We start from the raw sequence: 27161 nt of genomic DNA, 5'->3' as shown, positions 1-27161 counted from the left end.
ACTTACGACCACTGCAAGACTCAGAGGTCCAAATGGGGTGAAACACGAAGAAGGATTGCTTTGTTTTTACTGCCATCTACTGCCAATAACGGGTATCTGCACACAAACAGTTAGTCTGGTTACAGGTTAGATCACAAAAGACACCAAGATCACAATTAACCAAGTGAGAATACACAAAAGCCTGTGAACATTTTTTCATAGTGCAATCATACCTGTTGTGGCAAAGAATATGCCAGGCAGTCCATGGGACAAATATTTCTATATTTATTAATTCCATTATTTTAGATTTGTGTGTAATGTTGTGAATTGTTAGATACTACTGCACTGTTGGAGCTAGGAACACAAGCATTTCTCTACACCCGCAATAACATCCGCTACACATGTGTATGTGACCAATAACATTTGATTCGATTTTGACTGACTACAATATCATCATCATAGCTAATTTCTGAGCCATATCACACAAACATCACTTTGAAACTACTAAAGGATAAGATACGATCAAATATAACATGTTTAAGCGGGCGAAATCATTTAACGAAAAAGTATGGGGCATCATGGACATTGGGCTACTATTAAAGATACTCAGCTAGCTACTATCTAATTTCAGCAGTGCGCGTGCTCAACACTTGGCTTTGTTTTTTCACCCTTTTTTTAATTGTGTTTGGCCGGTAGCTAGCGGTACTGCTACTCGCATGGGTTCTATTTACTGTAGCCGGTTATGTCGGTGAGGTGTGTTTCCATGAGGCAGTGGAGAAGTTGATACTTTATTTCGGACTGAGTGAGAGAGAGGGACCAAGCAAACGCAATGGCGGGGGTATTCGACATTGATTTGGATCAGGCGGACGAAAATGTGTCTGATGACGAACTCGGGGATGGGGTAAGTAGCCAGCTACTGTACAGTAATTAGCTAGCTACCCAGCAAAACATTACTAGCTAGCTAGTTTCCTTTAGCTTCCGACCTTGGCATGAACCAGTTAGCTACTATCGTTAGCTGCTAGTGAAGAAGGGAGGCGCAAACTAACTTGTCTGCAGTAAAGAAGCTGATGTTAGTCAGAAGCTTAAGACTGTCTTTGTCAATAACTTCAACATATCAGCTGGTTAGCTAGTCGTGCGTGGCAAGCCCAAAAGAACCCACGCTTACAACCGCTAATATATAACTAGTTAATTTAGCGATGAACGTCAGTAAGTAAGAAAGAAGGTAGCTAGCTAATTAATATTATAGTAACTAACTATTATTAGGTAGCTGAACCAAGGGCGGACTTAACGTTGGTGGCAAGCTAAACTAACCAGCTATATAGGCCTAGCCATCTGTCTTCTCAATAAACGATCCATTCTTAGTTGGATTGTCAAAACATAGCTAACGTTAACGGATATAACGTTACGCATTGACAGATTACTATAGCTATGAAACCACTTGACCTCTGATGATCAGATTTCGGCATCGTTGGATGTGGACAAGTGAAACAAGTTGTTCTAGCTACTCTTTCATACATCTTTAATTTTAGAATCGTTTGCTTTTTTTTCAGCAGTCTCACAAGCCTGTGTGTGATGAAGTTAAAAAAGTCCCGTCTGAATAATCACTGGAACTGGTATATTTTTGAAGTTGTTTACTGATGGAGAAAGATCAATCCTGTTAAATTGTTCTCTTTTTTTTTCTTCTTTTTTTTTGTTGCCAGACCCAAATGAGCGAATGCACGGAGCAATGCAGCGGGTTCGAATTGTGGGTATTTACAACATAGGTTCAGCCTGTATATTTTAGCACTAGCTAATGTGGCACACTCACCACAACATCTTTGACAACAGGGTGCTTCTTTGACATGCAATTCTATGTGTTTTATTGTTTGGGCACAGGTGTCAATCTAATTGCCCTAAAGGGATTAATAATCTGTGTAATACATTTTTTGTTAACTACTGCAACACCTTTGACCACTTTTATGATGTTGTATGAATGATGAACAGATAAAGGACAATGAGTGATTTTAGTCGATAGATTGCTTGTGCAGGCAGGACTGTTTTCCCCTACTGCGGATTGCATCTTTAATCTAACCTTCTGGTTTTGTCATTCGGGTAGATTCAACATTGACTGGCTGAAATTTGACATGAATGAATTATGTTTCAATGGTTGTCTTTTAAAATTTATTTTCAAGTAACATGGACGACTGTGAAAAGTTTGAAATCTCTGAAGACAGCGTCAACAAAGGAACGGAGCAGATTCGTCCGGAATGCTTTGAGTTACTCCGGGTTTTAGGAAAAGGAGGCTATGGAAAGGTGAGCTATCCCTCACCACCCTATGACTTGTTCAAGTATTCATTCACGTCTTCTCCTTAGAATAGATAGCATAAATCCATGGTTTGACTTTCCCCCTATCACATTCAGGTTTTTCAAGTTCGTAAGGTGTCGGGTGCCACTTCGGGAAAGATTTTCGCCATGAAGGTCTTGAAGAAGGTGGGCTGTTTGGATTCTCATGACGTTGAGATACTTATCTTTTGTTGTCTCGTTTGCCCCTAAGGAACTGCACACTTAAGTTCTGTGTTATTTATTCTATAAAGATTTATTCTCTTAAGGATTTCCATTGACATGACGATGAGCCCAGATTGGACACTGACCCAAGTTGTTACAGTAGTGTACTGAATACACAGGTGAATTCATTTAGCCATGCAGTCAGAAAAGAGGCCGCCTAACCCATAACAAAAAAACTAAAACGACTTCCCATGAAACCTCAGGGCTGTTTGTTCTCCACAGTTTCTTTCCATCTGCTCTGCATCCTTTCTGTAATTGATGACTGCCTGTCTGGTTTGCATCTTGGCCCCAGAATCCACCAATTTTTCCCAGAAGCCTTAGAGGTTTCGGTAATAATGGTTCTGTTTATAGTTTTTTATAAGCCAGTATTTACTGTTGCTACCATGCAGGAGCTAAGAGCTCTTAACCAGCCAACCAGCAGCTATCATCACTGCCAAATAAAACACCAGGGTCCCACCTCCCCTCTTTCCCTCACATCTTGGAAGCCCATATAGCTTTTACATACAGGATTTACCCCAGTGTTTGACCGAAAAGGCTCAGACTTTTCTGTTTCCATGGGCCATGGCTCCTGCGGACCTGCTCTCACTTGTGGTCAAAGTAAAGGCCCTGGTACTTTTCAGCTTGCATTTACATAACAATGGCTAACTGAACTTTAACACCTTCTCACAAAGCAACTGTTTTGATTATGCAGAGGTTGTTGATTCTGCTTTTCACAAGTCCTCAGTGTCAGCCCTAGCTATGGAAACACAATTTCCCTAGTATAACATAAGGGTGTATGTACTCTAGTGTAACACTGTTGAAAAGCAGCAGACTTGCCCCAGCACTGGTGTTTAGCATGGTGAACTTAACCGGTCATGTCAGAACCCAGCACTGTGTGCATGTTGTAAGTGGCTGTGTAACACGGCAGGCAGCAGAGCCTCACGCTCATGACCGACTGCTCTGCTCTCATACTCTGGCTTCTGGCTCTGCCACTGGGCTCAGGCTTTATCCAACTGAAACAGATCTAGTATTGTTCCCGACGGCTGAAATAGTTTGAATGTTTTGGATTTCTTTGAGCAAAAGATTTGCACGTGTTCTGGACCTGAGGGCAACAATAACGGCATTAATGACATGGCTCAGAGCAGAGGCGTTCCTTTACTTTCTTTCACTGAGCTGGGGAAAAGGGGAGCGCAGAGAAATAATCATCGAAACCAGATGGCAAATTAACATTTCCTTTAGGTTATTGTTATGTTGTCAGACCGTCGCAAACCTGTTGTCCGTTACCTACCATAGTGTGTCCTGCTAGACAAAGAATGTTCTCTAGTGTTACTTTTCAAATGCATATCATACCTCAGTTTCTATTTTGCTATAATATTTTTCATTTGGAGTGACTAACTTGTTACCATACTATTACCAGGTTATTTCCCCTTTATTCTCTGCTGTAAATGTAAAGTACTACCATTGTTATAATGCTGACGGTGCTTGACAATCCATGCCTTGTTTGATGCCTCCAGGCGATGATAGTGCGTAACGCTAAGGACACGGCACACACCAAGGCAGAGAGGAACATCCTGGAGGAGGTGAAGCACCCATTCATAGTGGACCTCATCTATGCCTTCCAGACAGGGGGCAAGCTGTACCTCATCCTGGAGTACCTAAGTGGTGAGTGGCTGGGGCACAGTGTGTACGCACCCTCACATATATATATATATATATATATACACATGCCCTTGCAACTACGCCTTCCAGACAGGTGGCAAGCTGTACTCTACCTCATCCTGGAGTACCACTCAGGTGAGTGGCTGGGGCACGGTGTGGGCGCACACACATCATACAGACACACAAACCACACAACACAGCGTAACATACACACTATGGCCTAAGTTAAAATAAAGCTGCAATATGTAACTTTTTGGGCGACCTGACCAAATTGACATAGAAATGTCAGTTATAGATCTGTCATTCACATTGAAAGCAAATCTAAGAAGCGGTAGATATGTTCTATGTGCGCTATATCTATACTTCCCATTCTTAAGTTTAGTTTTTTGTCTTTTACTTTCAGTTTTTTTGTTACACCAGCTTCAAACAGCTGAAAATGGTTATGGAAAATATCACATCGGTTTAGATGGTACAATGATTTTCTACAATATACTTGGTTGTTTTTCACATTAACTGAAATTAAGCGAACTACTAGAATTTTAGCAACCACGAGCAATTTCTGCATAGTGCATATTTAAATGCTGTATCTGTGATTTGCAGGTGGGGAGCTGTTTATGCAATTGGAGAGAGAGGGGATCCTTGTGGAGGACAAAGCATGGTAAGTGATCTGTCATGCTGGAGATATGTCTGAAGTGTGTAGAATAGATATGAGTGTCTGGAACCTCACTCAAATGTTGTGTCAACAGATGTGAGATTTGATTACATAGCATAAGGTCAGTAGGGGTGTGTTTTGGATCTATTTTTAGAAGCAGACAAATGTTAGGATGTTGGAAGCACAACACTTAGGTTTAGAATGTAGAGGGCAATGAAAGGCGAATCTGAAAGGATACATTTTTCCTAAATGCTATTGATGCTTTACGGATAGAATTTTTTTCGTCATACTTCCTGTAACTGTATAGATGTCTGTTTTCTGTTCTGCAGCTTCTATCTGGCAGAGATTTCAATGGCTCTGGGACACCTGCATCAGAAAGGCATCATCTACAGAGACCTGAAGCCAGAAAACATCATGCTCAACAACAACGGTCACATCAAGCTCACAGACTTTGGACTATGTAAAGAATCAATCCACGACGGCACAGTTACTCACACTTTCTGTGGCACCATAGAATACATGTAAGTCACGGTCCTAATATTAAAACAATGAAAGTTAATATCAGCCTCCTAGTCTGTTGTAAACTTCTTGATCCACTACTGTATATACTCTTGGTAGGAGAAATTAGTGAGTTTGGTTGCACATTGTTTTAGAGGTCGACCGATTTAATTGGGGCCGATTTCAAGTTTTCATAACAATCGGTAATCGGCATTTTTGGACACCGATGATGGCCGATTACATTGCACTCCACGAGGTGACTGCGTGGCAGGCTTGACTACCTGTTATGCGAGTGCAGCAAGGAGCCAAGGTAAGGTGCTAGCTAGCATTAAACTTATCTTATAGAAAACAATCAATCTTAACATAATCACTAGTTAACTACACATGGTTGATGATATTACTAGTTTATCTAGCTTGTCCTGCGTTGCCTATAATCGATGTGGTGCCTGTTAATTTATCATCTTCGCCAAACGGGTGATTTAACAAGCGCATTTGCGAAAAAAGCACTTTATGGTTAGGTACACCAATATGTACCTAAACATCAACGCCTTTCTTAAAATCAATACACAAGTATATATTTTTAAACCTGCATATTTAGTTAATATTGCCTGCTAACATGAATTTCTTTTAACTAGGGAAATTGTGTCACTTCTCTTGCGTTCTGTGCAACGGAGTCAGGGTATATGCAGCAGTTTGGGCTGCCTGGCTCGTTGTGAACTGTGTGAAGACCATTTCTTCCTAACAAAGACAGCCAACTTCGCCAAACGGGCGATGATTTAACAAAAGTGCATTTGCGAAAAAAGCACAATCGTTGCACGACTGTACCTAACCATAAACATCAATGCCTTTCTTAAAATCAATACACAGAAGTATATATTTTTAAACCTGCATATTTAGTTAAAATAAATTAATGTTGGCAGGCAATATTAAGCTAGGAAAATTGTGTCACTTCTCTTGCGTTCATTGCACACAGTCAGGGTATATTCAACAGTTTGGGACACCTGGCTCGTTGCGAACTAATTTGCCAGAATTTTACATAATTATGACATACAATTGAAGGTTGTGCAATGTAACAGCAATATTTAGACTTATGGATGCTACCCATTAGATAAAATACAGAACGGTTCTGTATTTCACTGAAAAAATAAACGTTTTGTATTCGAAATGATAGTTTCCTGAGTTGACCATATTAATGACCTAAGGCTCGTATTTCTGTGTGTTATTATAATTAAGTCTATGATTTGATAGCACAGTCTGACTTAGCGGTGGTAGGCAGCAGCAGGCTCGTAAGCATTCATTCAAACAGCACTTTCGTGCGTTTTGCCAGCAGATCTTCGTAATGCTTCAAGCATTGCGCTGTTTATGACTTCAAGCCTATCAACTCCCGAGAAGTAGGCTGGCAATACTAAAGTACCTATTAGAACATCCAATAGTCAAAGGTATATGAAATACAAATGGTTTAGAGAGAAATAGTCCTATAATAACTACATCCTAAAACTTCTTACCTGGGAATATTGAAGACTCAAGTTAAAAGGAACCACCAGCTTTCATATGTTCTCATGTTCTGAGCAAGGAACTTAAACGTTAGCTTTTTTACATGGCACATATTGCACTTTTACTTTCTTCAACACTTTGTTTTTGCATTATTTAAACCAAATTGAACATGTTTCATTATTTATTTGAGACTAAATAGATTTTATTGATGTATTATATTAAGTTAAAATAAAAGTGTTCATTGTTCATTCAGTATTTTTGTAATTGTCATTATTTCATATATATATATATATATATATATATATATATATAAATCGGCCGATTAATCGGTATCGGCTTTTTTTGGTCCTCCAATAATTGGTATCGGTGTTGAAAAATCATAATCGGTCGACCTCTACATTGTATAGGGTTTGGTTGCACATTGAATAGGCCTACCCATTCCTCTCCCCTCTGTCACTCCAGGGCCCCAGAGATCCTGATGAGGAGTGGACACAACCGGGCTGTAGACTGGTGGAGCCTGGGAGCTCTCATGTATGACATGCTGACAGGAGCAGTGAGTACAACTCCTCCAAGAAATACACATAATATAGCCAGTGTACAAGACTACATCATCTTTTTACATTTTGAATATTATTTTGATATTTAACCTCAGGTGGACATTATGGCTATTGTTGTGGAACATACTTTTTTTGTTACTCAACAGCCACCATTCACTGGTGAAAACAGGAAGAAGACCATTGACAAAATCTTAAAGTGTAAATTGAACTTGCCACCTTACCTCACACAAGAAGCCAGGGACCTTCTCAAAAAGGTAAGCGTTTCACTGTGTTAGATGTTAAACTCTTCCAGTTTTAATAAATTCGTTTTTGGGTGGCATTTCAGGTACACTCCATCTTCTGATTGTGAAATGTAACACAAGTCGGGTCAAATGAAAACAAAGGAGAAGACTAACATAACTCTCTGTTCCAGCTACTAAAACGCAACGCCTCATTACGGCTGGGGGCGGGCCCAGGAGACGCCTCAGAAATTCAGGTGATACAGTTAACATGGCACCTGTTGCAGGATTATTACAATGTTGGTGAAGAGGGACACCCTCTAATGTAGCTTTTTTCTCGTCTCCAGTCCCACCCATTCTTCAGGCATATTAAATGGGACGAACTTCTCGCTCGCAAAGTGGAGCCTCCATTCAAGCCTGTTCTGGTGAGCCATCATTCCTTATTCATAGAATTTTCATTGTGAAGAAGAACACCTGTGCTTCCCAAGTCCTCCATGACCCACAGAGACTAGAGGTTAACAGGTTTCCTCCTTTCCTTCCATTGTAGCAATCAGCCGATGACGTGAGCCAGTTTGACTCCAAGTTCACCAGCCAGACTCCTGTTGACAGCCCTGACGACTCCACGCTCAGTGAAAGTGCCAATCAAGTCTTCCTGGTAGGCTGCTTACTGTGCTCAGTCCATTTGGTTTCGTGTTTGTGGGCATGTGTGTTTTACTGTGTGCATGGCTGCACGCACACGTCTAGGCATAAGCTAGACTGTTTTTGTTCTTTTTAATTTTTGACAAAAAAAGATTGTTCTTACGAGAAATGGGTAATGCGTCTGTTTTCTGTTATTTATTTTTTACTGGAAACTGTTGACTGTCTGGCCACATTGCATGATGTAGTTTAATGAGTGTGTCATTGCTCATCTCCTGTGTTCTGTGCTGTAATGGACCTTGATGAGCCTGGCTATAATCTTCCCCGTGACCTCCTTCCCACAGGGCTTTACGTATGTAGCCCCCTCTGTGCTTGAAAACGTCAAGGAGAAATTCCCCTTTGAGCAAAAAGTCCGCTCACCAAGAAGGTTTCTGGGAAGCCCAAGAACACCAGTGAGGTAAGTGCTTTTTGTTTTGTCTCATGTTCCTCTAGGTTTGTGTAGAACTTGCATTTTTACATGAAGATGTCCTGCCCAGCAGTGGTTGAATCCTGTATCATTCTGGTACTCACTTCTACTGGGATTTATCCTCACTCTTAAAATGTCACTATTCGAATGGTCTGCCTTGCCCCTGTCGGTACTCAAATGCACTATTCTAACCCTGCCGTATGTCCTGTTCCCTCAGTCCAGTGAAGTTTGCTGGGGGGGACTGCTGGCCCCGGGCCCCCACCCAGGCTAGAGTCTCGTCCCTGCTGTCCCCTGGGGGCTCTGGGTCTGGAGACCAGCCCATGGAGGTTGGTGTGGAGCAGATGGACGTGAGCTCCAAAGCTACTGAGGTGTCTGCTCCCTTGCCCATCAAAAAGCCCTCTGGCAACACCACCACAGGCGGCCCCTTCAAGAAGCAGGCCTACCCCCTGATGTCCAAACGTCCAGAGCACCTCCGGATGAATCTATGACGCTCAGCTCCATCTAGAACTCCTCTTTTCTAATTCCTCCTCCCCTGTTTTTTCTTTTTTTTCTTTTATAAGCCTTAAAGAAATGACTGACGGAGCGCTGATCATCGGCACCAATCACCAGCTCCTCCAGACACACCTTCCATCTCTGCCTCCCTCTCTCTCCTCTCTTTCCCTTTTTGAGCAGCTTGGGAGCCACATGGGGCTTTCTACCCTAGCAGATATGAATAAACTATAGCAGTCTCCTGTTAGGGGCGACGAGGGAGAGAACTCCCTCCCACCAATTAGAGCTTTAGTCAGACAACGAAAGGTCTTGACTACTTCCTAATGCCCAGTAGGGTGTAGATGCAGGAAGAGACGAGAGCAGTGCTGCTGCCTGATTCTTGTGTGCTCCACTGGGATAGCTTCTCATATGATATACTGGTGCTTTGTACTTTGTGTGAGTGGGGACAGACAGTGTTACTCATGCAGCAATGATTTTCCTCACCAGGAGTGAGACGTTATTGATTTCTGAAGCCGTGTAATATAGACTTTTGAAGGCTGAAAGGGTGGAGAGGATTTCCCCCTTAAATGCCTTTGCTTCCTTTTTACAGGATACAGTATAGATGGAGAAAATTATAATGAACACAGAACACAATGTTCTCATGCTATAGTATATTAGGCTGCATTGTTCCATTTAAAAAAAAGATGGAATCCACAATGCCTTTCTTTCTGCTTTGTCACATCCAGTCAGGATAAATCCTGTTGAACACAGCTGGGTCACGGCTGGGTTGTGTTCAGTAGGTAGAACACGTATTGAAACTGAATTAAACAGGAAGGTGCTATCTGAACTCGTCCAATGAACAGATTTCTGTGAGCCTTACTGAACATGACCCTGGTGTGGTGTCATTGATGGAGGTGCAGCTAAAAGCAAACAGAAAAACAAGGTGTATGCTATTTCAGCTGAATGCAACACCACCTGCACCATCTATCTGACTGGATTTCTCGGTAGATACAAAACCTTTCTGTCTGTCTCTGCATGTAGTACATTGAATGTAAACTGACTCGAAATGCCTTTTCGAGTGTCACTTACTCAGATGACCCACATGAGTTCTCTTCACGGTTAAGATGCATGCAGGTTTATTATAATATTATGGACCTATTCTTTTTGGGCGTCCAGGAAATGTGTCATTGTCAGATATAAACCGAGGGCTCATCTTTTGAATTGAAAGAAGCAAAGCATCAAGGCCAAATTCTCATCATCACTGCCTTTTGTGTTTAGCTTATCACCAGGTTACATTTGTCTAATGCACCTGGCTAGGTGCTTCACGGATGCTTCCCTCAGTCTTTTGAACCCTTGGTGATATCAGTAGGGCTGTACCGCTATGCTGGTTCCATTTGAAATATGTGGTGACTTGAAGGTGTTGTATGTATGTATGTATGTGGTCTTTAACTGTGCGCCTCTGGAGAAAAGCCATTTGATCCTCTTCCCCAAACATGAAACTTAGTCAAATGAATAATAATCCAACTATAAGGTTCCATCTAGCTGAAGGCAGTGTTCACACGACCAAGAGAATGGTCATACTTAACCAAATGTGTCTGTTATTTGATAAATGTGAAAATGTTAACATTTTACTTTTTTAAAACATACTTTTAAAAACTCAGTCAATAAGCAAACAGTTGTACTATTCTGTTCCGTTTTGAACCAGGCAGTTTATTTGGGTTGTTCGCTAGAAGTGCTCCTGAGTGGCGCAGCGGTCTAAGACACTGCATCTCAGTGCTTGAGTGCTGCATCTGTGCTTGAGGCGTCACTACAGACACCCAGGTTCGAATCCAGGCTGTATCACAAACGGCCATGATTGGGAGTCCCACAGGGCGGCACACAATTGGCCCAGCATCGTCCGGGTTTGGCTGGTGTAGGCCGTCATTGTAAATAACAATTTGTTGGCGTGTCCCCCTCTACAAACCTACATCCTGTTCAAAACAATTGGATGGGTCAAAAAAAGGTTGTCTGGGTGAATGTTTATCCTGACAGAGGATTTCCTATTCCAAGACTGCTGAGGTTTATTAAAATAGACATTATCGCCCCCTCCCTCGTGTGTGCTTGTCAATGACGGAATGGACCAAGTGCTTTATCTTCAGATTCCATTGGAGAGGATGTATGGTGTGCTTCAGAGCAACTTCCATAGTGACCATGGCTTAGCTTTGAATACATTTTTAACAATCAACAACTTCTATGGTGAATTTTTCTTTTCTTTTTCTACTGCATCAGTCGCACTATGCAAACAATGTATTTATTGCATAGTCAGTTGTATGTTTGGCACGCATGGATCTTTTGTAAATGACAACCTTTATTTTGTTCATTTTATTTATTTGTAGATATGTGCATATGGTTATCATATGAATATCTATCTTGAGAAACCTCAAATGCAGCAGTTAATTCTTTATTCCAAACTACAATGTCCTAAATGTTTTAGTATATTTATTGTACTACAATAGAATCATATTGTGCTATGGACATGTTCAGAAAGTAACTTTTTGATCACTTTTACCTGGTTCTTTTAATTCTGAACTTGAACTTTTTAAGATGCCTGTTGAGTGTTGGAAATATGGGCTGTGTGTGTGTGTGTGTGTGTGTGTGTGTGTGTGTGAGATTAAAAATAAATAATAATTGCAACTTTGTATGTATTTGCAGATGTGTATTGAATGCTATTGAGACAGGAAGATGATTGGACCATGTGTTTCTTTCTAGTAGTGTAGAGTCTCTAAATGATGCTCCTCTAACCTGTTAAATACTAAAATGATCGTAATGATCTGAGTGGGATGTGGTTTGGAGCTTGAGGGCCTTTTGAAAAGTATAAAAATGGGAACATACCTTGATTAATCAACTTATTAGAAGACGCTGCAAACATTTAATCTGAGTCAATATTTCATCCCTGTATTTATTCCCTGTATTTATTCCATGACCTGGGATGTTGATTTGTAATATCATGTAAGTGGATGGATGAGAACAAAATAAAAAGTGTTGCTGATTTGAAGCCTGTGAGAGTGATTATAGTGCAACCTGGAATGATTATGCTACCCCCAAAGTTACTGGTCAACTCTCATAATGGTTGCTAGGAATGTCCAGAAGACACCGACTTGAGGTAACAGTAACCACGTTTCCATCCAGTTTTTATGCAAGTAAAAGAAAGTCATGCCACATAAAAAAAAACAGGACAGCTGTGAATCAAACAGGTAGTTTGTTACAATTTTACAAAATGCCACAAAAAATCTAAAGGATATTTTTGTGTCTGTAAAATTAATTATGCGAGAAACGCATGTATGCGCAACTCTGATATAGTAACCATATCGAAGTTAACTTCGAGTCGGGATGATACGGTGTATGGTCCTCCCACTGTGACTCGGGAAACCATGCAGTTTATTAGGCTACAGATGAAGAAAAAAAAAAGATTAATTTCACAGGATGGTGAAAGTGAACGGCGATCTTGATGATCTTTTCCAATAAATATCGAGGGTCTTATTCTGGTGATATGATCGATGCTTTAATTTGTTATTCCTGCTTAAAGGTGCTGGCTAAAATATACATATATATTTTTACTCCTTTTTCATGTTATCCAATTGGTAGGTACACTCTTGTCTCATCGCTGCAACTCCCGTACGGACTCGGGGGAGGTGAAGGTCGATAGCCTTGCGTCCTCCGAAAGACAACTCAACCAAGCTGCACTGCTTCTTGACGCAATGTCCACTTAACCCGGATGCCAGCCGCACCGATGTGTCGGAGGAAACACCATGCACTTGGCGACCGTGTTACCGTGCAATGCGCCCGGCCCGCCACAGGTGCCGCTAGTGCGCGATGGGACAAGGACATCCATGCCGGCCAAACCCTCCCCTAACCCGGACGACGCTGGGACAATTGTGCGCCGCCCCATGGGTCTCCTGGTTGCGGCCGGCTGCGACAGAGCCTGAACCCAGAATCTCTAATGGCACAGCCTCAGACCACTGCGCCACTCGGGAGGCGGCTAAAATTATATTTGATTGTTTACTTTGTACTGACTAGGGGCTCTATTCAATCTGTATTTCTGAAGCGTTACAGATTTCTCGCTAGAAATGTTAACGGTAATTTCCAATTTAGCGGATATGCAGCATTTACCATCTCCATTAATGCGCTGCAGAAGTCTATATCGGCCCAGTGAAAATATTTTGTCTAATTCCGATTTTTCAGGGGGTGCTGCAGCCCCCTCAGCACCGCTACTTCCCACGGCTATGGCTGAGACATGTATCTTGTCAGTATGTCCATAACCTTTGATAGAGCCCTTGGTTGCCCTGACCCAAGTTATTGGGCGCGTTCGACGTTGCAGCCAACTTTAGAGGCGAGTTGAGACGGACTGCGAATCATCTTGCATCCTAAATAACTAGTCAATATTATTTGTAGAACAGTCTGTCACAATTTATCGATCATACATCACAGTATTAATGCTCTCAAACAGCCATTGACTGCAATGCCTCAGAGAGCATAGAAAACATGGTTGTGTTTGAGAACATCCAAACTTAGCTGACACTCACTGTGGTCTCCTTTACCTGTATCGATATGGACTCCCCAACTATATGCCTCCAGTCCACTTATATGACAGTCCAAATGGGACAATAGTTAATACTAAGAACAGCCAATGGATGGTAGGAAGAGGATAGATTGATGTTTTTCTGTGTGTCCCTAAGACCTCTGCACTCTTCATTCTAAAGACAAATAGGATGTAAATAACTGAAAAACAAAGTTGGTTCATAACAAGCTTAAACAGGTTTGTGTATTATTATATAATGAGTGTAAATGCTCAGGGCCAATTATTAGTAGGCTATAATAAAAAATAAAAAAGCATTTAATATTTTATTTAATTTGTTGATGGAAAGACTTTATGGAAGAAAAACATGAAATGATTTCACTACATAATGAAATATGGTAGTAAAATAGATACATCCTTTTAAAAACCAGAGTGGAAGAATGCAACTGCATCATCACTTTAGAAAAATAATTTATGGATCAAACCAATCTCACCACAATCTTAGTTGTGTTGCATATTTGTCATCTGGAAAACAAATCTTAAAAAGCAGAGACATCAGACTTAATCTGAAAATAAGAAGCCCCCCAAATTAATAACTTTTTAAATATCATCAACCTTTGTGTTTGTAATTGCTTCTCAACGAGTTGAGTCCATTTTGTTCTTTAAAACCACTTCTGTCTATCCGGACTGCCTCTATCAGACACAGAATGGAATCCCTTTGCAACTCAAAGAGAGAAGTGTTTGAAAGACTGGGTATCTACCAAACATAACACATTTTTGTGTGATCCACATTTGTTCTAAATTTGGGGGGAGTGACATAAAACATCTGATTAAAATACTACTACAATTGAAATATCCCTCATGAACCCACCCCTATTTACCGGTAGAAGAAACCTCCAGGTATTCCCTGACTAGCCTGGTGCCAGATCTGTTTGTGCTGTCTTGCCGCCCTCTATGGTCATTGTCTTGACATTGACAAAGGTAGGAGTTGGCAAAACAGCACAAACTGATCTGGGATCAGGATATTCCCTGACAGCTCTGTCTAATAAAGACAGAGGCTGTCTGTTCTGTTCTTCTAGGCTGGCCGTCAAAACAAAACATGATTAAATCAGATCATGATAAAAAAAGATAAATGTTTGAAAATAAAATTAACTAAAAACAGCAAAAGGGGCCATGCAGAGAGAACCAACTTCAGTCAGTCAGTTAGTTGTGTAGAAAAGTGATGGTCGGAGAGGGAGTTGTAGTAACATGCCACGGTGCTGAATGCATCTCAATCCCACATTTTATGTGACCTTACTGACGTTGGCAAGTAGTGGGCACAGCCCTTAATGAATGGAGGAACAGTATGGTCATCAGCTTCACAAGCCAATGAGGAGTGGAGTATTGCAGTCAATACCACTGTCATTCACACATCGCAAACAGTGTCCATAAGTCATAGGCTCTCCACTTTCCTTCATCATCTCTTTCTGTCAGTAGATCTGGAGGTAAGGTGTGGTGGCCCCGTCCCTCCACTTGTGGACCTTGTCTGTGATGGCCGTGCGACAGAGTGGACACGTCTTCTCCCGGTTAAACCACAGAGCAATGCACTCGTCACAGAAAATATGCTGTTATTGAGAGAGAGAAAATAAAACAAGCCTCCTCAATCAAACCATGCTACAGTAAAGCACATACAGGCAGTACTGTATGTGTGTGTAGCCTCAGATACTAGGTTTCTAGTGCCTGGTAACTGGTTTTAAAGAGTAGAAAATACAAGTTCAAAAAAGTCTGCAATGTTTATTCTGCAGTAATGTGGTGGTGTGTCTTACCTGACACAGGAGGGCTCGAGGGTTCCTGTACTCTGCCTGACAGATAGGACAGATGTCCCCAGCCTCACTGCACTGGCTCCTGGTGGCTGCTGCCCCCGTGTGCTGAGGAAGAACAACAACACATGTTACCAACCCACACAGTCAACAAACAACACAGATCCAAACTCCTTACAAGGGTCCACATTATACTGACATGATCTATACATGAACAAGCTTTTCAGCATGTTCAAGACAAGTAGTCACTTGTCAGTCAACCCACATACCACCACTAAGAACATTTTTGACATGTTGATCTATTTAAAGTACTGTACCTCGCCACTGAGAAATAGCCTCACAGTCTTCTGGAAAGACCCCCACTGTCCATACAATCCTAAAAGCTGAATTGAAAAAGTAAGAGTTTAGTACATTTAAACAAAAGGTGTAAATAACAAAGAATTTCCTCTACTAAATGAGCCATTTTGAAGCATCCATCTTTGATCCATGATATGTGGTACAGTTGTAGGTCAGCCACCTTGAGTATGAAGTAGACCAGAGCCAGCAGGACTCCCAGGGTGAGGCCAGTGTTGCCATCCACCTCCTGGTAGGTGATCAGGTAGCGGAACCAGAGGGGGATGGGGGCCACAGACTGGTACACCTGGCCCACCTCTTCAATCAGCATGTACCACCGCCCCTGGGGACAGCGAGTCACGAGTGAATCAATGCTTTCCCGCTGTTGATCCCCTCCAAAACGGTGAAAGATCACACCAAAAATCAGGCTTTTTGTATTTGAACAATATGATTGGCTGTTCATTCAACCACGCTCCTCGCGAGTCACAACTTCTTCGAGCACTGGAGCAGTACATAAATTGGCGCGTTCACACAGCACACGCAAGCTGTCCAGAGTAAAAAGAAGCACTCATCAATCCACTCACTGAGCTTATTCATGTAAGGGAAATTGATTCACAAAAGTAAAACGTTCAATAGTGAACATACTAACAATAGGCTAGCTAGTGGCTACTGTTGATAGTCTGCAAAAGGAAAACTACAAAAAAATTAAATAAACACCTAACATTCTTGATTTATATATACACTAGATGACAAATAGGGGGCTCTGTTTTGATGCCACCTCACCTCCATCGTAGCACTCCCCCACCATTGTAAAAAATATTTTGGATGCTTAGCAGGGTATAGCAGGATTTCGGTTATGAAAATGTGCCAGACATTTGAAGGGCAGCATTTTCATTTACTGGACATTTGAGAAATTTACAGGACCCATAGGCCTATGCATTGTGTGGGCAACATGATTAGGGCGTCCACCCACGGTGCTCAGAATGACAGAAACCACATTTACATTATGGTAATTAGTCTTAACAGAACATGCAAGTCCAGGATGCAATGACATGTCCTTAACACGAAATTTGAAGAAGTTCGAATAACTGTCCACATTACTTTTCTTCAGCCAACAAGATGAGTAAAGAACAGCAAAATCACTAGTAAATTACTGTCCAAAAACAAACTTTTAAGTGGCATTGACCCAACAATGATAAAGAGTGAATATGCGCAGTGTGCACTCACTAGGGATATGACCGATGCTCTCCTCTGGTGCCAATAAGATAGACTATAGGCCGACTGTTGTTCGCTCAATTGCTAATTTTGATAACTAAAAGACAAATTAGTATTTTCATTGTTTTCTCTTTACAGAAATAGCAATTTGCTTTCCAAACTATGTTTTTCCACAATTGAATTTTGAAATATTGCGATATGCCTGGCTGGGCCTCTTTTCACAGACAGTCGCAACTCAACAATCATCTAGTTGGTATTTGCAGTGTGTGCAGCCTTTCCTTCCGACTGTAGGCAATGTGATTTAAAACAATCCCCCAAAAAATTAAGGCTAGGGGAAGCTAATGATCCTCTCTGGCCAAATAATGCTTTGGTAGCCTATTTTGAATGATTTTATTTATTTCTGTATTGACAGGAGTAAGCTAATTAGGCTATAAAATTTTGGCAATTTAATTCAATTTACTGAGGGAAAGCATAGCTTCCCCTAGCTTTATGGGCACACCGCCTATGAGCCTATGTCAATCTACTATCCCCCATAGTAGAAAAGTTGACCTATTCTATTAGTCAGCTTGTAGAGAAATAAATAGCCCAAACAGACTCTTGTAAAGTTGTGGGACGATAGATCCCAAATTCAAACAACCAGTAGGCCTAGGCTATATACATTTTATTTTGATTTTAAAGCAATGAGTCTGATGTAACAGATCAGAACCTTTAGCTTAAAATGTTGATAAACTATTATTTCTTAACATTATTAGCGCAGCAATGCGCACAAGGCAGTAGACTACTGTCCATTTGGCTACCGGACAATCAAAGAAAGTTGAAAACCATAGAACATGAGATAAATAAGCTACTGGTTTCAATGTCATGTGGAAGTCTTTATAAAATAATTGCCTCCCCGGATATGGACGGATTTAGCCTAGACTACTTTGAAGCAAGGTAAAACATGCCTCATAATATGTAGTAAAACGTTCCTGTTTCAAACAATTAAGGGCTATATGTTCTCAAAATGCATACTGCCTCCAGCTCATTGCAAAGTGGTATGTGACGCGCTGATGAAGCCTGCCTTCCGTTGCCTACAGTATGCATATGAATGGCGAATAGGAAGCATGCTTCAATTACCAGTTGAGGGGAAAAAAAGCAATTTTTAAACACACGATTGCATTTAGAATTGTTGCGCAATGATTGGGCTTATAAAAGCGCTGTCTGACAGATTTTCTGCCTAAATGCTCTGTATCTGTATGCTGTGCGTGTGATAAATAACGAATATACACATTTAATCTAACAAAATTATGCAAATTAACCCATAGAGCGATTAGCATTTTTTATTTTATTTAACCTTTATTTAACTAGAACAAATTATTATTTACAATGACGTCTACCCCGACCAAATCTGGACGACGCTATATTATTGACACCATATTCCATTGAATTAATATTAAGAAGTGTTAATTATTTGGCATCAGGAGAGCAAAGAGCATGGAAGAAAGCAGCGAGATATGCAACATAGCGTTATGTTTCTGCAAAATGTTCACTGCTAGCATGCAGGGCGCTTCATTTCGGTCGCACAGGATTCAGCCCCAGGTCTTCAGGGCTGAACCCCGGATGTTCTGAATGTCTAGTGACGTCCCTGATATGGTCTAATTTCCTTGAAAGTCTACTAAAGTGAGACTTTGTCCTTGTGTGTTTCTTGGCCATTTACACTAACTAGGTTGTTTTTCAATGTTTGAGTTTGCCTCAACTGCTAGCGAAGACACATCTGCACACTGTCACTGATGGTTTGCTTGAATTCCCTCATTGCCACAGTAACATCCCACCCTTAAAGGGACAGCAGGAAATTTTTGTCTGTGATATTTTGGTTAAAAGATTCAGGTCACAATTTTTTTTGAAATTTAGCAATTTACCACATCACTACAAAGCATGTCCATCTGATTTTTTTCTTGTTTTTTTGTAATTATTGCAGAAAAATATTTTGGCTAGTAAAAAAATAAATACTGTATGAGTGGCTAGATTTTTTTAAAATCTACCTGCCACAGTGGCTGGTGGACTAAACGTTGGTTTTAGGCCCTGATTTTAACTGCACCATGTCCAGGACACTAGAAATTCTGTTCAGGCCAATAGATTTTTAGCCAACGAGCCCGACTGGGCCTTATCAAACAACTGGAGAGAGAGCATCCTTCCTTGCTTACCTGGGCTCTGAATGTTACCAGGTTAGATGGTAGCAGTAGGATAAGGCACTTGAACCCCATGAAGAAGAACTTGAGCATAAAGTTGGTGACACCCACCGCCCATAGGACCTCCCAGAAACCCAGGGGCTCAACAGCTGGGCTCAGGAAAATTAGGCTGAGAAAGAGAGAGAGGGAAAGATGGATGAGAGGATGTGGATTACGTATTATGCTCCCAGTCCTGATGTTTTTAATGTTTGTCGGTTTTGTGTATTAATCACACCACGCTGTGAAGCCAAAGGCAAATTTCCACATATTGCGTATAATTATTTTTATTCTATTCTGCTGTGAGCATGTAAAGTAAAGGGAAACTTACCAATAGTAAAGTGACTCAGCGAGAAATGTGTAGTAAAGCAGAAGTGTGGAGGACGCCAGGAAGAGGAGCAGCCATACGCACTCTATTTTTGACCGACGATCCTGAGGAGAAATACACTGAAGACAATCAGATTCAGATTGAGGTTTGAGTATAAATTAAAGCACTGATGTACAAATTGAGAATATACAGTACCAGTTTGGACACACCTACTCATTCAAGGGTTTTTCTTTATTTGTACTATTTTCTACATTGTAGAATAATAGTGAAGACATCAAAACAATTAAATTACACATATGGAATCACATAGTAACCAAAGCAAGTGTTAAACAAATCAAAATATATGTTATATTTGAGATTGTTCAAAGTAGCCACCCTTTACCTTGATGACAGCTTTGCACACTCTTGGCATTCTCTCAACCAGCTTCATGAGGTAGTCACCTGGAATGAATTTCAACTTCTTATGGCTGGTGGCAGTATTGAGTAGCTTGGATGAATAAAGGTGCCCAGAGTAAACTACCTGCTACTCAGGCCCAGAAGCTAAGATATGCATATTATTAGTAGATTTGGATAGAAAACACTCTGAAGTTTCTAAAACTGTTTGAATGATGTATGTAGTATAACAGAACTCATATGGCAAGCAAAAACCTGAAAAAAATCCAACCAGGAAGTGGGAAATCTGAGGTTTGTAGGTTTGCCTATCCAATATACAATGTCTATGGGGTCATATTGCACTTCCTAAGGCTTCCACTAGATGTCAACAGTCTTTAGAACCTTGTTTCAGGCTTCTACTGTGAAGGATGAGGGAATGAGAGCTGTTTCAACCAGGTGTCTGGCAGAGTGCCATGAGCTCACTCAGGCGCGACCCCGTGAGAGGTAGCTGCGTTCCTTTTCATTTCTAAAGACAAAGGAATTCTCCGGTTGAAACATTATTGAAGATTTATGTTAAAAACATCCTAAAGATTGATTCTATTCATCGTTTGACATGTTTCTACGAACTGTAATGGAATTGTTTGACTTTTCGTCTGGCCTGCGCGTCATGAATTTGGATTTTTGAACTAAACACGCGAACAATAAGGAGGTATTTGGACATAAATGATGGACTTTATCGAACAAAACAAACATTTATTGTGGAACTGGGATTCCTGGGAGTGCATTCTGATGAAGATCATCAAAGGTAAGTGAATATTTATAATGCTATTTCTGACTTCTGTTGACTCCACAACATGGCGGGTACCTGTATGGCTTGTTTTTGTGTCTGAGCGCCATACTCAGATTATTGCATGGTGTGCTTTTTCCGTAAAGTTTTTTTGAAATCTGACACAGCGGTTGCATTAAGGAGAAGTTTATCTAAAGTTTCATGTATAATACTTGTATCTTTTATCAATGTTTATTATGAGTATTTCTGTAAATTGATGTGGCTCTCTGCAAAATCACTGGATGTTTTGGAGGCAAAACATTACTGAACATAACGTGCCAATGTAAACTAAGATTTTTGGATATAAATATGAACTTTATCGAACAAAACATACATGTATTGTGTAACATGAAGTCCTATGAGTGTCATCTGATGAAGATTATCAAAGGTTAGTGATTAATTTTATCTCTATTTCTGTGGTGGGATTAACAACAAGTTTATCTTTAAAATGGTGTAAAATACTTGTATGTTTGAGGAATTTTAATTATGAGATTTCTGTTTGAATTTGGCGCCCTGCACTTTCACTGGCTGTTGTCAAATCGATCCCGTTAACGGGATCTCAGCCGTAAGAAGTTTTAACAGGTGTGCCTTGTTAAAAGTTAATTTGTGGAATTTCTTTCCTTCTGAATGTGTTGATGCCAAACAGTTGTGTTGTGCCAAGGTAGGGTTGGTATACAGAAGATAGCCCTATTTGGTAAAAGACCAAGTCCATATTATGTCAAGAAAAACTAAAATAAGCAAAGAGAAACGACAGTCCATCATTACTTTAAGACATGAAGGTCAGTCAATCAGAAACATTTCAAGAACTTTGAAAGTTTCTTCAAGTGCAGTCGCAAAAACCATCAAGCGCTATGATGAAACTGGCTCTCATGAGGACCGCCACAGGAAAGGAAGACCCAGAGTTCTCTGCTGCAGAGGATAAGTTCACTTACCAGCCTCAGAAATTGCAGCCCAAATAAATGCTTCACAGTGTGCAAGTAACAGACACATCTCAACATCAACTGTTCAGAGTTGGTTGAATTGCTGCAAAGAAACCACTACTAAAGCACACAAATAAGAAGAAGAGACTTGTTTGGGCCAAGAAACACGAGCAATGGACATTAGACCAGTGGAATTCTGTCCTTTGGTCTGATGAGTCAAAATTTTTGGTTCCAACCGCCGTGTCTTTGTGAGGCGCAGAGTAGGTGAACGGATGATCTCCGCATGTGTGGTTCCCACCGTGAAGCATGGAGGAGGTGGCGTGATGGTGCTTTGCTGGTGACACTGTCGTGATTTATTTAGAATTCAAGACACACTTAACCAGCATGGCTACCACAGCATTATGCAGCGATACGCCATCCCATCTGGTTTGAGCTTAGTGGGACTATTATTTGTTTTTCAACAATTTGACCAAGAAGGAGAGTGATGGAGTGCTGCATCACATGACCTGTTCTCCACAATCACCCGACCTCAACCCAATTGAAATGGTTCAGGATGAGTTGGACCGCAGAGTGAAGGAAAAGCAGCCAACGGCATATGTGGGAACTTTCTTATTTTTAACCTTTATTTAACTAGGCAAGTCAGTTAAGAACAAATTCTTATTTTCAATGACGGCCTAGGAACAGGGAAAGAACGACTGATTTTTGTTTGTTTAACACTTTTTGGGTTACTACATTATTCCAAATGTGTTATTTCATAGTTTTGATGTCTTAACTATTATTCTACAATGTAGAGTGTGGCCAAACCTTTGACTGGTACTATATATTTTCTTCCGTTAGTGACTTACCTGAAGAAAGACTTGGGTTTGAATGTTCTTATTTGCATAAAGAAAAGTTGTAAACAAGCCAACTCCAACAGCTAGACCTGCAACAATGTCATGGAAGAGATGTCAGATAACCTTAGATAAATAGAAAATTGTTCCTGACTGTATATGTTATGATTACCTGACACTTACCTAGGGCATGCTGGATGACTAGTTTAGCACCGAGGATGATTATGAAAGGAAGACTCTTCTGAACCCAGCGGAAGAGGTAGCGCAGTTCTGAGAATGAGGTGCTGGGCTCCCCTGACTCCAGATCAGCTTCAGCTGGGTCTGTCTCACTGGGCTCACTGTGAGAGTGCTGGTGTCCCCCACCATGTGAATGGGAGTGGGAACTGGTTCTGGAACTGGCTCTGGACCTACGGGATGACGCCCCACCTCCTCCTCCACTGGGCTCCCCGGGCCCGCTGGAGAGAATAGGTACACGGACTTCATCACTGGTCTCTGGGATGACAGAGCCCCCGGTAGCCCCTGCTGGTGTCCTGGTCAGTAGCTCTGGCTGTATAGTCAGGGACAAGCCATTTCCTGCCTGATGGGCACCTACCTCGCTGGAGTTAGGTTGCATCACAGTTGGTGATTCCCTCGATTTCAACGTTCTTCTGGAATCACTCCTTCAAGAAATTCATTGTTTGAGGTAAAGAGGAGAGACAGAGTATATAGCCTAGTTATAATGTGCAGATGCTAGCTAACAATCTTGCTAAGTTAGCTAGGCCTAGGAGAGAGTGGGGTAAGTTGAGACAACCTTGTTTTTAGGAAACAATAAACAAAATTAATAATTTGACCAAATATTTAGGAAGATGTCATCATTCCATGGAGTCTGTAAGGAAGTAACCACATGGAAAAAGTGGTAAGCAAGTTAGGTTTTCACCAAGTCAAATTAACTTAGTGTGTTAGTAGTTTCATGATGCTTGTATCTTAACCAAAGTACAGAATTGTAATATTGTTCTATAAATCTTTTGGGGTCTCTATAAGCTTCCATATGAGGTCCTAAACCTAGCACCTAAGTGCATCATTATAGCTGTGTGGGCTAAGATAGTCAAATGTTTGCCTTGGGGTATGTTGAGCCAATGCCCATTGGGCAAGTTGAACAATTGAAGTGTTTTCTTCCCAGGCGTAATGCAAGACATTATTGCTGGGATATGAGGTAACAACAGGGCCTGACCTATGTTGAAAGTGTTTTTAAAAAGTACAAAGTGTTTGCTAGGTGTTAAGCCTGTGTTAAAAGGTGCTTAAAATTATTAAAAGACAAAAAAGCGATTGTGATGAATTGTGTTTGGGGTAAGTTTTTTGGACAAGATATGTTCCCAAAACTGTAATGTTTACATTAATTCTGATTATTTCCAGGGATACACAACATTCTGAAATATATGTAGATATCGTTGTTAGAAATAATGCTATATTCCCCGTGATGGAGTGATGCTGAATGTTAAAACAAATCGCTAACCTTAACCCAGCTAGATCTGCACTATCATCTCGAATGTATGTGCTTTCCCGGTAATACACCGGTGTCCCCCGTGCACCAGCTAGTACATAAAGCATCCTCCATTCAACCGACTATTGCGCAGATCTACCGGCCACCTACTACTAGGCTACTCCCCTACTAGCTAGCTACAGGTTGTTGTTGACAGCTTAATAACGTTAAACCATTGTAATGCAGTCTAGCTAATGTTACTTGGGCTGGATAAATTACAGTCAGAGATTCAGGACTGTGTTATCACCAGTAACGTTATATCAATACCCACTTTTGTACCAGTCTAACAACTGTTTTCTCTTTTGTTTACATAAGGAGTGACAATTAGCTAACGTTTGGTAGCATTTAGCTAGCGAAACATAACTTTGTGACAAGCTGTCTGATCAACATTACAATTGACACTGACAGCTCTTTGGCAAATTGAGGCTGTTGACATTGATGAGATTAATGGCAGTTACTCTAGCTAATCTATATTGTTCGTTAGACTTCAAGTGACAAATATTCTCTATCAGCTAGCTAGGCTAACGGTATGTCATTTCATTAGCAATGCAAGCAAAAAGGCTTTAAGTACCTGTCATACTGAGTCCGGAGTTTCATGATAAGCCACCGTTCTCCATCTAATACGCAAAATTAACCAAAAATGTAAATAAAATAAACGATCTAAAAACAAGCTAAGCCATAAGCCTATCGTTTGGAAGACATCTTGAATACGACAGGCGGCAGCTTCAGCGTCGCGAACTGACGTAAAATTGGTCAAAGACGAAAGAGAACACCAGAGAACCACCTCAGGGAAGCAGTCAGTGAATGGGAAATAGACAAATAGATTGTTTTTATATTTACTTCTAATGTGATGTAGGCTAAGCAACAAACATTTATCCCATAAATCAATCCCCTTAAATTCATTTTTGTTTCGTGAAGCTCTACGCCAGAAGAACAGGTAGGCTATAGTCACAGGCTCAGTGTCAGATATGTTTTCATCCCCTTTGGTTAAGTTTAGGGCTGAGGTGAAGTAATCTGATCCTAGATAAGCAACCACCTTGAGCGTCCCCAACTGCAGTAGGCTAGTCGACAACAGACATCACATTACCATTACCTTAGTGTATTTCTGAGTGACATGTTGTATTGCGGGCATATTTCCCCTGTGGCAATGTCTGTCAACTGGTGATGTTACAATATGATAAGTGCTTAGTTGAGTCATATTCAGAGCCCCCCTATGTAGTTATTGTTCTCTGTTGATGCTTGTTTAATTGGTTGGTGGTTGGCTTTCTAATGGAAATGTTACAGTATTATAATCTGTCCTATGATCTTGACTAAAGCTCTCAAATGTACAGGAAGGAAATAATTTTTAAAAATACATTGAGGTGCTGTGTGACTTTAATTATACATATTTAGGGGTGTTTTGAAGTGCTATGATAGCATTTTAGGATTTGTAATAGCTGTGCAGGGTTCAACATTTCACCCTGGGCTGGGATGCTATGAACATTGATGTCCTTGCATGTTAAATTAACATGCAAGAAGCAAAGAGCATTGAGAAATGTCTCTGTATGCAGTGTATTGTTATTTCCTGATCATGCAGTACTGTATGTTTGCTCTATGCTTCTGCAGTGGGCAGTGGATCAAAGCCCTTCAACAGTGTTCATTTACCAGAGGAAACAAGCCCATCTCATCTGAACCTGAACAGGCTGTTAATATTCCTCTATTACCTGGGTCTATAGCCTCGGTCCCCTGGTGCTGCTGGGCCCCATGCCAGCCATCTGTTCCAGCAGGCACGGTTGTGCTGGGCTCATCTGCAGCTAAGGCCAGTAGCAGGTGATCTCCCATTGTGTAATGGATGAGGCCTTCCCGCTGGAAGAGAGGGCAGCTGCCAGAGTGATACTCAGATTTATTTAGAGATGTTCATTCCCACACATTCTCCAGAGACTTGAATGATTTAACACACAACAAACAATATGAGCTCATGTAGAAAACCAAAACATTTAAAGGATTTTATCACATCATTATTGTATGATCATACATATGATCTGCATATTCTGTACCTAGGCTAGCCATACACATACTGTATAGATACTGTATGACACCTCTATAAGCGGATAAAACATGTTCTGACATGTTGTCCATCTTTAAAAGTCCTAAAGTATACCTCTTTCTCAATAAGCATCTTCCACAGAAGAATCTCTGCAAATACTGTCTGTGATTGATGATATACTCCTCTGTAACCCCTCTCTGACTTATTTCTCTGAGAGGTTGTATTCTTTATTCTAGGTCTCCGGGGTTGCCTCTACAGTGAAGCACAGGCTAATATGAGCTGCAGCGCAAGCCTAGCTAGCTGTGCCCAGTCATCATCCTGAAAGGAGGTTAATGTGGTGTGGCTGTGAGTTACTTCCAGTTCCCCTGCCTCTCATCCGCCTGCCTGCCTACTCACTGCCATGTAATTGTGTTATTACGTCGTAGGATTGTCAGAGGACTCCTGGGCCCCAGTGAAGATGTCTGAGCACGGAGCAGCAGTGCCTGTGGAAGTTAACTTGACATATAAATTGCTATCTGACTACCGGGAGATAGATAAATGCATCTCGCCAGAGAACAGATGCAGGGAGCAGTGACCTGACATCGCTTTTGACAGACTCTATGTCGTCTCTTTCGCTTCCCCCCTCGTTTTCTTGCTGTCTCTCTGTTCACTTTGTCAGGTGCTGTTTCTTCCTTTGATATCTTTACTACAAGAGTTGCCACTGATGGAACAGTCTGAACCATGTTTGCCATGGGCTTACTGGGCTTTGTAGGAGTAGAGACAGGTTGGGGACAGTTGGTTATGCATTGTGGTGAAGTGACTCATGTTGTTGAGGTCACAAGTCAGGTCACAAACGTCATTATGAATATTTTGGTCAAATGCATATTGAATTAGCCTGGTCTCTTTGTGCTGTTTTGCCAACGCATATGATGGGACTAAGCTAATGGTGTATAACTTTCCCAGATGCTTAGCAATGACCTCGCAGTAAGAAAAGGAACCATCAGCTTACAGTTACATTGCATTCAGAAAGTATTCAGACCCCTTGACTTTTTCCACATTTTGTTACATTACAGCCTTAATTCTAAAATTGATTATATCTTTTTTT

The 27161-nt window shown here is 41.0% G+C and overlaps 2 protein-coding genes across 4 annotated transcripts; one reads left to right on the top strand and one right to left on the bottom strand.

The window, feature by feature from the left end:
* The first annotated feature begins 521 nt into the window (after nt 1-521).
* LOC120045201 (ribosomal protein S6 kinase beta-1-like) lies at nt 522-10977 on the top strand. The gene is made up of 14 exons (XM_038990173.1): nt 522-880; nt 1680-1723; nt 2151-2271; nt 2380-2448; nt 4017-4164; nt 4762-4819; nt 5143-5334; nt 7268-7358; nt 7509-7616; nt 7775-7837; nt 7928-8005; nt 8128-8235; nt 8561-8673; nt 8900-10977. The coding sequence occupies exons 1-14, from the start codon at nt 809-811 to the stop codon at nt 9168-9170; spliced, it is 1536 nt and encodes a 511-aa protein (XP_038846101.1). The 5' UTR covers nt 522-808; the 3' UTR covers nt 9171-10977.
* Nucleotides 10978-14005: 3028 nt separating this feature from the next.
* Nucleotides 14006-24776, bottom strand: rnft1 (ring finger protein, transmembrane 1). 3 transcript variants are annotated; one of them, XM_038990170.1, is made up of 9 exons: nt 24623-24776; nt 22716-23191; nt 22548-22624; nt 19588-19703; nt 19236-19389; nt 16022-16180; nt 15822-15887; nt 15511-15612; nt 14006-15309 (listed from the first exon to the last, which is right to left on the bottom strand). In XM_038990170.1, exons 1-9 carry the CDS (start codon nt 24646-24648, stop codon nt 15175-15177), a joined length of 1311 nt encoding a protein of 436 aa, XP_038846098.1. In that variant the 5' UTR covers nt 24649-24776; the 3' UTR covers nt 14006-15174. The 3 variants fall into 3 exon arrangements, with proteins under 3 accessions (XP_038846098.1, XP_038846099.1, XP_038846100.1); XM_038990171.1 differs by having other exon boundaries at nt 19588-19688; XM_038990172.1 differs by lacking the exon at nt 16022-16180.
* Between the last annotated feature and the right edge of the window lie 2385 nt (nt 24777-27161).

Source organism: Salvelinus namaycush, chromosome 3, assembly GCF_016432855.1.
Source record: "Salvelinus namaycush isolate Seneca chromosome 3, SaNama_1.0, whole genome shotgun sequence".
Lineage (NCBI taxonomy): Eukaryota > Metazoa > Chordata > Actinopteri > Salmoniformes > Salmonidae > Salvelinus > Salvelinus namaycush.
Note: the sequence above shows the minus strand (reverse complement) of the source record. Positions and strands in the feature narration are given on the sequence as shown.